General features: G+C 56.9%; 1 protein-coding gene across 1 annotated transcript in view; it reads left to right on the forward strand.

Annotated features, from left to right (window-relative positions):
• Tpo (thyroid peroxidase) overlaps nt 1-12,909 on the forward strand; it is a 44,013-nt gene that overhangs the window by 22,972 nt on the left and 8,132 nt on the right. The window contains exons 10-12 of the mRNA XM_071601216.1: nt 1,462-1,670; nt 6,853-7,023; nt 10,819-10,950. Coding sequence (XP_071457317.1) covers nt 1,462-1,670; nt 6,853-7,023; nt 10,819-10,950 — 512 coding nt within the window. The remainder of the gene's footprint in view (nt 1-1,461; nt 1,671-6,852; nt 7,024-10,818; nt 10,951-12,909) is intronic.

Genomic DNA, 12,909 nt, shown 5'->3' on the forward strand with positions numbered 1-12,909 from the left:
CCAGTCCTCTGCATACTGGCCTTGGGTGAAGCGGCCAGGTCTGGCTCAAATACTGGCTCCACTCCCAGTACTCAGTGACCCCGGGCAGGCCATCTGTCAATCACAGTTTCCTCCACTGTACAATGAAGAACGGAGGATGAGGCATGAGGATCTCCTTAGCACTTAAAATGTGAATCCTGCAGGCTGATCTCCCGCATTTCTAATCTCACAAACAGCAGCAGGGAATGAAAATCAAAGTGTCTTTCATGACAACCTGAAACTGCTCCACCTTTGGGAATTCTCTGAAATAGCTGCGAAGCTGTAGAGGTGGGACTGACGGGGTGCCAAGGCCCAGGCCAGACCTAGAGCCCAGGAGCAGGCTGCAGCTGCATGGACAGGCCACCCACCTTTCCACCTCGGGTTCCACCCTGCAGCCCAACCGAGCTGCACTCACAGCCCAGCCCAGCCCAGCCCATGCTGTGCCCTCCTCTGTGCAGCCTAGAGCTCTGAACCTTGCACAACTGGAGTCCGTCCGAGAGGCCAGCTGTTTCCACACCTCACTCAGCTGCAGACACAGCACTGATGCCCACATGGCTTAGAACACCTGTGTTGTTGGGAATGACACAGAAAAGAGCAATGATATATATGGTGACCCTCTCACCTGCAGTTCTCTCTCTCTCTCCCTAAATCAAATTGTTTCCAAGCATATTTAAGTTCTTTTTAGAGAGGAATCAGCCACATACTTAGGATCCAGTCCTTCTTTCCAATACAAATTTTGCCATTAATTTTTGAGATGCAGCATTTCAAATATCTGGGCAGAAGTAACTAGGAGAATATTCTCCCTGAAATGTGTATCTTTCACATTCATGGGGTTTGGGGTACCCTAGGTCCTGAGAGCCCCTGACTTGGTAGTGGCCCGTGTGCTCAGCTGGGTGCTACAGGACCTCAGGTCCAGAGCCAGCCGCAGAAGCTCCTGCAGGTCTGCGGTCTGAATGATTCTGGTCCTGAGCATTCATGACTGAACGTCTCACAGTCCAGACGCTGCTCAAGCGTAGATTGAGGCCCTTCTCCCATTCGGAGGGAATGTCCCATGTGGGGCACTCAGGCCAGATGCTCTTGGGCTTTGTTCATGGTGTGACTGTCTTCTAGGAAAGTGAGGCTATCTCTAACAGGCCGACTTCCCTGACCACCCTCGCCTAGAGGAGGTGTGAGCCTGGCTGCAGTCTGGACAGCAGTGGGTGCTGATGGCCGTCTGCCTGGCCACGCTTGCATCTGCACCCTGGGCTGACTGCAGCAAGCCAGATTGGCGGGGAGAACCATTCCGTGCTGCCCCACAGACGGGCCCACGTCAGGGCTGGGGCCCTCCTCGCCCCCCACCTGGCCTTCCTGCTTGGTCCTGCCTTACCGCGGAGCCGTTTAGCCAAGGAGACAGAAGCGGGCCAGAGCGTCCACTGGTCAGCTCATGCTCCCCACCCCATGCAGGTTCTGGTGGGAGAACAGTGCGGTCTTCACCGAGGCTCAGAGGCGGGAGCTGGGCAAGCACTCACTGCCCCGGGTGCTCTGTGACAACACTGGCCTCACCAGCGTGCCCGTGGACGCCTTCCGCACCGGGACATTCCCTCAGGACTTTGTCCCCTGCGCGAGCATCCCCCGCCTGGACCTGGAGGCGTGGAAGGAGACCCTTCCCCAAGGTGACGCCAGCCCCTTGTGGCCCGTGGGCCCAGCAGCACCCATGAGCTGTGACCCCTCTGTGAGAACACAGCTGCCCAGGTGCCCTGGCCTGAAAAGTGGCCAGTGAGAGGACCCTTTAGGGTGTGGTGTTGACATATGGCTGCACAGAGAGCACAACACCAGCAAAACCCGAGGGCCACCTGGACGGGTCCACAGAGCAGCTGTGCTGACCTTGGCCTCACCTTGTCAGCACCTAGTCACTTCACAGTGTCCATTGCAGAATAGGTCTCACCACACACACCACACAACACACCACACAACACACACCACACAACACACACCACACACACCACATACACCACATACACCACATACACCACACGCCACACAGGCCACACCTACACCACACACACCACACAACACACACACCACACACACCACACACCACACACCACACACACCACACACACCACACACACCACACACACCACACACCACAAAACACACACCACACACATACCACACACCACACACACCACACCTACACCACACACATACCACACACACCACACACCACACACACCACACACCACACACCACACACACCACACACCACACACACCACACACCACACACGCCACACACCACACACACCACACACGCCACACACCACACACACCACACACCACACACACCACACACACCACACCTACACCACACACATACCACACACACCACACACACCACACACACCACACACCACACAACATACCACACACACCACACACCACACACACCACACACCACACAACACACACCACACACATACCACACACCACACACACCACACACCACACACCACACACCACACACACCACACACCACACACCACACACACCACACACCACACACACCACACACACCACACCTACACCACACAACACACACACCACACCTACACCACACACATACCACACACCACACACACCACACCTACACCACACACATACCACACACACCACACACACCACACACACCACACAACACACCACACACACCACACACACCACACACCACACACACCACACACACCACACCTACACCACACACATACCACACACACCACACACACCACACACACCACACACCACACAACATACCACACACACCACACACCACACACACCACACACCACACAACACCACAAAACACACACCACACACATACCACACACCACACACATACCACACACACCACACACACCACACACACCACACACCACACACACCACACACACCACACACCACACACACCACACACCACACACACCACACAACACACACACCACACACCACACACACCACACACACCACACACCACACAACATACCACACACACCACACACACCACACACCACACACACCACACACACCACACACACCACACACCACACACACCACACACACCACACACATACCACACACCACACACACCACACACACCACACACCACACACACCACACACACCACACACCACACCTACACCACACACACCACACACCACACACACCACACACATACCACACACCACACCTACACCACACACACCACACACCACACACCACACACACCACACACACCACACACACCACACAACACACACCACACACATACCACACACCACACCTACACCACACACATACCACACACACCACACACCACACACACCACACACATACCACACACACCACACACACCACACAACACACACCACACACACCACACAACACACACACCACACACCACACACCACACACACCACACACCACACAACATACCACACACACCACACACCACACACACCACACACACCACACACACCACACACCACACACCACACACATACCACACACATACCACACACACCACATACACCACACACCACACACCACACACATACCACACACACACCACACACACCACATACACCACACGCCACACACGCCACACCTACACCACACACACCACACAACACACACACCACACACACCACACACCACACACCACACACATACCACACACATACCACACACACCACACACACCACACACCACACACCACACACATACCACACACACACCACACACACCACATACACCACACGCCACACACGCCACACCTACACCACACACAACACACAACACACACACCACACACACCACACAACACCACACAACACACACACCACACACCACACACACCACAGACATACCACACCTACACCACACACACCACACACACCACATACACCACATATACCACACACCACACACGCCACACCTACACCACACACCACACACAACACACAACACACACACACCACACACCACACCTATACTACACACACCACACAGCACACACACCACACACACCACACAACACCACACAACACACACACCACACACCACACACACCACACAACATACCACACACCACACACACCACACACACCACACAACACACACCACACACACCACACACACCACACACCACACACACCACACACACCACACACCACACACACCACACACACCACACACATACCACACACATACCACACACCACACACACCACACACACCACACAACACACACACCACACACACCACACACACCACACACATACCACACACCACACACACCACACACACCACACAACACACACCACACACACCACACACCACACACCACACACCACACACACCACACACACCACACACCACACACACCACACACATACCACACACCACACACACCACACACACCACAAAACACACACCACACACACCACACCTACACCACACACATACCACACAACACACACATACCACACACACACCACACACACCACACAACACACACACCACACACACCACACACCACACACCACACACACCACACACACCACACACCACACACACCACACACATACCACACACACCACACACACCACACACACCACACAACACACCACACACACCACACACACCACACAACATACCACACACACCACACACACCACACACCACACACATACCACACACACCACACCTACACCACACAACACACCACACCTACACCACACACACACCACACCTACACTACACACACCACACCTACACCACACACCACACACCACACCTACACTACACCTACACTACACACACCACACAACACACACACCACACACTACACACACCACACAACACACACACCTACACCACACACACCACACCTACACTACACACACCACACAACACACACACTGCACCTACACCACACACATCACACGCACCACACCTACACCACACACACGCCACACCTACACTATACACACCACACCTACACCACACACCACACACCACACCTACACTACACCTACACTACACACACCACACAACACACACACCACACACTACACACACCACACAACACACACACCTACACCACACACACCACACCTACAGTACACACACACCACACCTACACTATACACACCACACCTACACCACACACCACACACCACACCTACACTACACCTACACTACACACACCACACAACACACACACCATACACTACACACACCACACAACACACACACCTACACCACACACACCACACCTACACCACACACACCACACCCCACACCTACATTACAGCTACACTACACACACCACACAACACACACACCTACACCACACACACCACACCTACACTACACCTACACTACACACACCACACAACACACACACCATACACTACACACATCACACAACACACACACCTACACCACACACACCACACCTATACCACACACACCACACCTACACCACACACACCACACCCCACACCTACATCACAGCTACACTACACACACCACACAACACACACACCTACACCACACACACCACACCTACACTACACACACCACACACACCACACCTACACCACACACATCACACACACCACACCTACACCACACCTACACCACACACACCACACAACACCTACAACACCAGCCCTGGGCCAGGCAGACCCGACTCCAGGGAGCAGAAAACTTTCTACTGAGGCTTCCTGCATGGTGGGCACTTCTCCAGGCAGGGCCACTTGTAGAGGTGGACACACACACACCACACCATACACCCATATGTGCACATTGACCACACACACCGCAACTACACCACACATACCACACATACCACGCACACCACACACACCACACCTACACCATGCACGCCACACACCACATCCACAGCATGCACACCGCACCTATACCACACGCACCACACACACCACACCTACACCACACACACCACACCTATACCACACACCACACACACCACACCTATACCACACACCACACACACCACACCAATACCACACAGACAACACACACCACGCCTACACTATACCATGCACACCACACGTCGCACCTGTATCACACAGACAACACAGACAACACACGCCACACATAGCACACCTACACCATGTACACCACAACTACACCACATACACCACACCTACACTACACACACCACACACACCACACCTGCACCACACATACCGCAACTACACTACACAAATCACACCTACATCATACACACCACACACACCACACACACCACACTGGGCTGACTGCAGCAAGCCAGATTGGCAGGGAGAACCGCACCTGCACCACACACACCGTAACTACACTACACACAACACACACACACCACACACACCACACCTATACCACACACACCACACACACCACACCTATACCACACACACCACACACACCACACCTACACCACACACAGTACACATCTTACTCACATCACACACATATCACACCCTACACATACATGCACACTATATGTACACACACCAGACACATTGCATACACACCATACATACAGACACTACACACACCATACACACCTCACACACAGTGCGCACACCCACACACCATGCACATACTGGGAGACACGTGTTTCTGGCACATCTGTCCTAGATGGGAAGCAGACAGTGAGCACAGCCCTGTGAAGCCCCGTCTCCAGGTGGCCTGTCTGCAGGGCTGGGCTGGCCTAGAGGTGTGATGAGTGTCCGCCTGCGTCTCCCCTTGAGGTCTGACTGCACTGTGACCTTGGCCCCACACAGGTGGCAAGTGTGGCTTCCCAGACCAGGTGGACAATGGGGGCTTCGTGCACTGCGAGGAGTCTGGGACGCAGGTGCTGGTGTATTCCTGTCACCACGGGTTCGTGCTGCAAGGGCAGGAGCGGGTCAGCTGCACCCAGGACGGGTGGGACCTCCAGCCCCCCGTGTGCAAAGGTCAGTACTACCCAGGGGCATGTGGGTGAGGGACGATCCCAGAGCACCTGCTGTGTGAAGAGCAATGCCACAAAACCCGTCCTCCTGGCCAGTAGCTCTGCACGGCGGAGCTGCTCCAGCCCAGCCAGTCAGACTCGCCATGGCCGGCCACTCCCAGGGCGCCCGGACTGCAGAGAGCCAGGACGGCAGCATCGATCATGATTGACAGAGCCGCTGGGGCCCGGGGAGAGAACAAGGAGCCAGGCAGCCACCCAGAGAGAACCCACAGAGCAGGTTTCCCAGATGGAGTGGCAGAGGAGGTTCCCACCCCAGGCCGAGGAGTCACACCGGCCCATGGCCCGCCAAGCCCAGGAGGAAAGAGGCCATGCAAGGACACACGTGTTTGCAGCAGAAACGAGACAGAGCACGGGGACATGGTGGGTTTGCCGCAGACACGAGACAGAGCCCAAGAGTTTAGGCTCTGCAGAGTTGGGTGTGGGAGAAGAGATAGCTCTGAGATGGTGGCACTGGCCACACAGCAGGGGCCTGGGCTCCATGCTGCCGTGCAGCCTGCTTGCAAGTGACCAAGGTGGTCCAATCTATGCTGTCCACTTCCTGCAGCAAAAACATTTTGTTTAGATTTTGAAATTCCAAGGTATTTGGGCCGTGAAGGGTTGCGATGGCCAGTTACTTCCAGACCCTGACAGTGAATCAGACCCAAAGTATCTGCCTGGTCAGATGTCGGTGTGGCCACCACACCAGCCATCCCAGGCGCCACTGAGGACAGACAGGGGCGAGGAGGAGCAGCCCAGCAGCGGCTGGGGAGGGCGTCTGGAGAACCTGCTGAGAGCATCCTGGCTCTTGGAGCTGATGGGAGCAAACAGATCAGACGTCTGCTGGGGAGGGGAGCCCAGGCCAGAGCAGGAGCCCCAGCTGCCGAACAGCTTCTCACTCCCAGATTCACACCCGCAGGAAGTGAGCTGGGGAGGCTCAGGCAGAGACCCCTGGCCCATCGGGGTTTGGGCATGACAGATGATGGACCGGGAGAGCTGCAGGGGCTGCCTGTGCCCAGAGAACAGGACAAGGACATTTCCTCCGGGGACACACTTGTGGAAGCTCCCTTTGCAGAAGCCCACCTGACCTGAACGTGCCCCTCCTGGGTCCTCATCACTCGGACCGTTGCGCTCTGCGGCTCAGCCCTCAGTGGCCGACACGAGGCACCTGGAAGGACCCTGTGGCGTCCCACGTGGGAGGCCGTCTTGAGGAGAAGCTGGCGTGCACCAGGCTCCCCCGAGCCGCTCTGCCTGGTGTGCTGACGCAGGCTCGCCTCACTTCCCCGAGTGTGAGAACCTGCACACTTTGCACGTTCGTCCCGGCTTTCTGAGTGCCAAGCTCTTTCCAGGGGTTCTGTGAGGAGCCAAGGGAAAAGGTGCCCGAGCTCTCGAGGGAACCACCCTGCAGCTCCTTGGGCTGACCGGCGCCCGGGTGTGGCTGGCCTGCAGTCCGCGTGGCTTTGCTGTCTTAGCTCCTGGTGCGCACCTTCCTGCTGGACCGTGTGATGACACGCAGCCGCTCCTCTGCTCCCCCTGGGCCTTCACCCCGACCATCAAGGCTCCCTGAAGTTCACATGGGTTGCTTGCCAGGCACAGTGGGCCAGCTCCGTAGGTGGACGGGCCTGGTGCCCTGTGGCATCAGAGCCTTTGGCATCGTGGCCTCCGTCCAGCAGAGTGAGTGCGCATGGGGCTCTGCGGCCAGCAGCACCTTGAACCCACCCGAGCCAGGCTCTTCCAGGAGATCCTGGGAGATGGGGACACTGCCTGAGAATCAGAGACCCTGGACCAGTCCTGACCTCTCCTTGCTCTGGCCACTGACCTGCTGGAAATCCAGTTGCTCCCCAGGAGCTAAGTTTCTGTGTGCCACCGGGTGTCCAGGTGCCTGGTGAGGATGGCCGGGTGGTCAGCTCACTGGTGGTCAACCAGTCCCTCGGTGAAGGCACAGAGTGGAGAACAGGGCCCCTGCCCGTCACTGTCAACGTGGCGAGTGCTCGAAGGCGGGGCTGCACTCCCACCCCAGAGCTGTCCTGCAGAGCCAGCTGACAGAGGTGGCCAGCCTAGAGCCTCAGCCACGGCGTACACCAAGAACACGCGAGTCACAGAGGAAAGTGCGCGAGCAGACCTGTTGACGTCCTTTAAAGCAGGGACACAGGCTTGTGTGTGCCGTGTACTTAACGTCTTCCTGAAAGGGCAGAGAGCGTGGCATGACCCCAGAGCTTGCTCACGTCAGTACCTCAGCAGAGCGAGACGGCAGGGGAGAGGAGAGGTGCCGACTTCTGTTTGTACAACTCTGGTTTTGTCTTATGACACTTATAATCAAAGTGTCATATTCTTCAAACAAACAAATTACAAAAGGCCCAACAATGAAAAACTCATGCGATAAATGCACCCGCTTACATACCCAGCTATTTTACCATACCTTGTTCCTGCACTGAAAGTCTCTAAATCAAGAATCACGGGAACAAAGTAGACTCTTCAGTGCCTGATAGAAGGACCGTCCACTTTTACGGTAGATGGCCATGAATGGTCAAGCAGATCCTAAGCCAATCCACTTGTCACTGTGTCCTCTGCTGTGACAGGACCTCACCAGAACAGCTGAATGCTTGATGCAGGAAATCAACAAGGGTCCTCTCTACTCCAGCCTCCTTCTCACTGAAATCCACCCGTGTGCAGAACCGACAGGACCAGCAGGTCCTTGTCACGACCCTAGGGTGCTTCAGCACTGAGCTCCACAGACAGAAACTGTCGGCCAGTGGCGTTTTCACTGATTGTTGTCAAGGGGTTTTGCAACCAATGAAAGTGACCAAGTGCTACAGAAAATGAGGTTTGCACTAGCACACATCTGCCGAGGTGGGCAACGCCTCCACCGCCGTCTGCATGCAGATCCTGGCACACAGTCTGCTCCTCCTCGTGAAAAACCCAGGGCCCTGTCAGAGGGCGCCTGCAGAGGGCTCCAGGGGCTGGGACGCTGCGGCCTGCTGCTCTTCCTTGGTGAGGAACACCAGGCCGGGGGCAGCGCTCTGGCTCCTGACGTGCTTCTGACTGGTGGACAGGTCACTACGTAGAGCGCCTGACCCAGCTGGGTGCCTCTGGAGAGGGACTGACCCACAGTACCTCAGAGGGGCCTTATTTGGAGCAGGGTCTTTCAGGTGCCATCAGGCTGAACTGAGGGTGGGCCTCGTGCCGCGCCCAGCACCTTTAGGGAATGAGGAGAGACAGGCCAAGCCGCTGTGCAGGGACTGCAGGGGCCACCGAGGGCCACCAGCCAGGCAGTGAAGCTGGGCGTGGCAAGGAAAGGCTGTCCCGGGGCCTCAGGATGCCTGGGCCTGGGCGTGGGCCGAGGAGCAGAGACCAGGTCTCTGACGGGTCTTGGCATGTGCTTGACTCAGAGGGAGTCTGGCCAGGCTGAATCCAGTGCTGGTGGCCAGGGCAGAAAAGGGCTTGGCCTGGGGTCCAGTGTCCATCCTTGGCTGCTTCTGAAGAGATGTGGAAGGCTGGGGGACAGGGTGGGCATGCGCGGAGGCTCTGTGTGCAGAGGGAGGTCGGCACTGCTGGACCACGGCCTGCCGGGCTGGGCAGGCACAGCAGGGCCAACAGGAGCCTGTGCACCTCCCCATATTCTCCCTGTGGGCGTCAGCCAGCAAGAGGTGGGCACTGGGGTCTGAGGGTGGCAGCCTGGGCCTGAATCCGGGCTGCCTGCAGGAGGGGCCGGGGCAGGGAGGGCCGCTCTCCTCCGGCTGATGACCTTGCGCTGTTTTCCCAGATGTGGACGAGTGTGCAGACCTCACGCGCCCGCCCTGCCACGCCTCTGCCCAGTGCAGGAACACCAAGGGCAGCTTCCTGTGTGTGTGCACCGACCCCTACGTGCTGGGCGAGGACCAGCGGACCTGCGTGGGTGAGCGCCTCCTGGCTGTGTCGAGGGCACCCCGTGTTCAGCGCAGTCAGTCAGGAGAGCACTTCTGAGCTCTGCTGCCGGGGGGCAGGGTGGGGCCTGAGGCCACCTTGCCTAGCAAGAGACTGTCCCCCCGGGGCTCTGTGCCCAGTGCGCGTGGGCTGGGACCCAGAGCTCCCACTCCGTGTCAACCCCAGTTGGCCACACAGCCGGCCTGTCCAGAAACAGGCGTGTCCAGAGATTCTTCAGCTTCTTTCCTTCAAGCTCACACCCCTCTGCCCTGGCCCCGGGCAGCAAGGGGTCTGCCTGTAGGTCTGTCTGTCCCACGGGAACTGGGTGCTCACCAAAGTCCTTCAGGGTGACGCTCCGCTCTGCTTCAGGGACAGTGTTCATCCTCACCAGAGGTTAGGGAGCGCCTGCCATCAGCTGGGCACTGCTGCAAACCTTCCGCTGATCATCCGCTGAGTTGTCTCTGAGGGAAGCACTGTGATTAATCCCCACTCTTCAGATGAGGAGTCTGGGGAACAGAGAAGTTGAGTGACTTTCTCAGGGCCACACAGCCACTCAGTTGCAGAGGTGGGTGTGTCAGTTGGCTTCTAGTTCTTATAAAAAACTATACACTGGGGGAGTTAAAGCGGATTTTATTTAGCTACCACAGTAGGGGAGAGAGACCTTCTTGTAGAACTGAGCTCACTCCCATGAGCAAAGACACTCAGGAGTGTGAATGTGTAGCCTGAGGGCAGAGAGAAGGCCTCATGGATGGGAAATGCGGAGAGGAGCTCACCAGACATAGCGGTCAGCAGGGCATCTTGCTGACCTGGCCTAGAAGAGCCCACTGGCATGAAAGGGCATGCCAAGGTCTGGCCGGAGGAGGTGACTTGGCTGCTGTTGGCACAGCAGGACCATCGCTCGCTGGCCTGGGCTGAGAAGGCCGTAGGGCATTGCTCTTTCTGCCCCCACGCCGATGCCGGGAGCCCTTCCCTGAGCCTCACCACCTGCTCCTCTCAGCCACCGCGTCCCCTTTCCCCAAGCCTCCAGGCATGCCCAGCCCCCACACTGCCCCCGTGGCATCCCCCAGAGCTCTGCCGTGCCTTCCTTCTGGAAAGGTCTGTAGTGAAACAGGAAGGCAGGCTGCCTCGCACCCCAGGGAGGGCGGGCGGCTCTGCAGCCAGCAGGCACTCCACTCTGCCCGTCCTGAGGGACGCTTCACTCTTCTGGTCCCAGGACCAGGACCAGACTCAGCCCCTGGCCAGCCCCCTACTCCACATCTGGACCTCTTCAGCCCCTCCCCCGCACCAGGGTGGGCTTCAGGGTGAGCCGGCTGCTTGAGCATCTGGCTTGGCACTGCTGGGCTCTCCGGCCCAAGGCAGGAGTGCCCCTGGCTCCCTCCAGCCACTCCTGCTGCCTCATGGCCTCCTCTCGGGCAGCCTCCTCTCGGGCAGCCTCCTCTCGGGCAGCCTCCTCTCGGGCCATGACGCCCCTTCTCAGCTGCTCTCTTCTCTCAAACCTGCGTTTCCTCAGCCTCCAATTTCGATCACCTTTTCTCTATATTTGAATGGATCCTCTTTTTATTTTAAACAAGATCACGCCTGGTCAGGGTAAAGTACAGAAAACTGAAGCTTTCGCACTGAGATTTTTAATGAGACCTTTTGTTTAAAACACCGTCCAGGTGCAGGCTGGCGAGGTAGCCCGCAGCCGTGCTGACCCTGTACATAGGATGGCATCAGGGCTGCTTGGTGCACTCACTTTTGGAGACTCTAGAAAGCTGGTTCAGAAACGTGCCCAGGTGGCCACGGAGGATGCTGGGGCCCACTTTCAAATTTCCCTGTTGCTATAGCCTCAGAAATATTTGCTGTACTTTTGGTCATGTCTTTTTAGCCTGTGAGATGGCTCTGAGGAGCCCTAGGAAAGACTTCTGTGCTATTCCCAACAGAAGCCACCTCATCTGCCCCTGGACATTCG

Source organism: Marmota flaviventris, chromosome 14 (assembly GCF_047511675.1).
Source record: "Marmota flaviventris isolate mMarFla1 chromosome 14, mMarFla1.hap1, whole genome shotgun sequence".
Taxonomy (NCBI): Eukaryota; Metazoa; Chordata; class Mammalia; order Rodentia; family Sciuridae; genus Marmota; species Marmota flaviventris.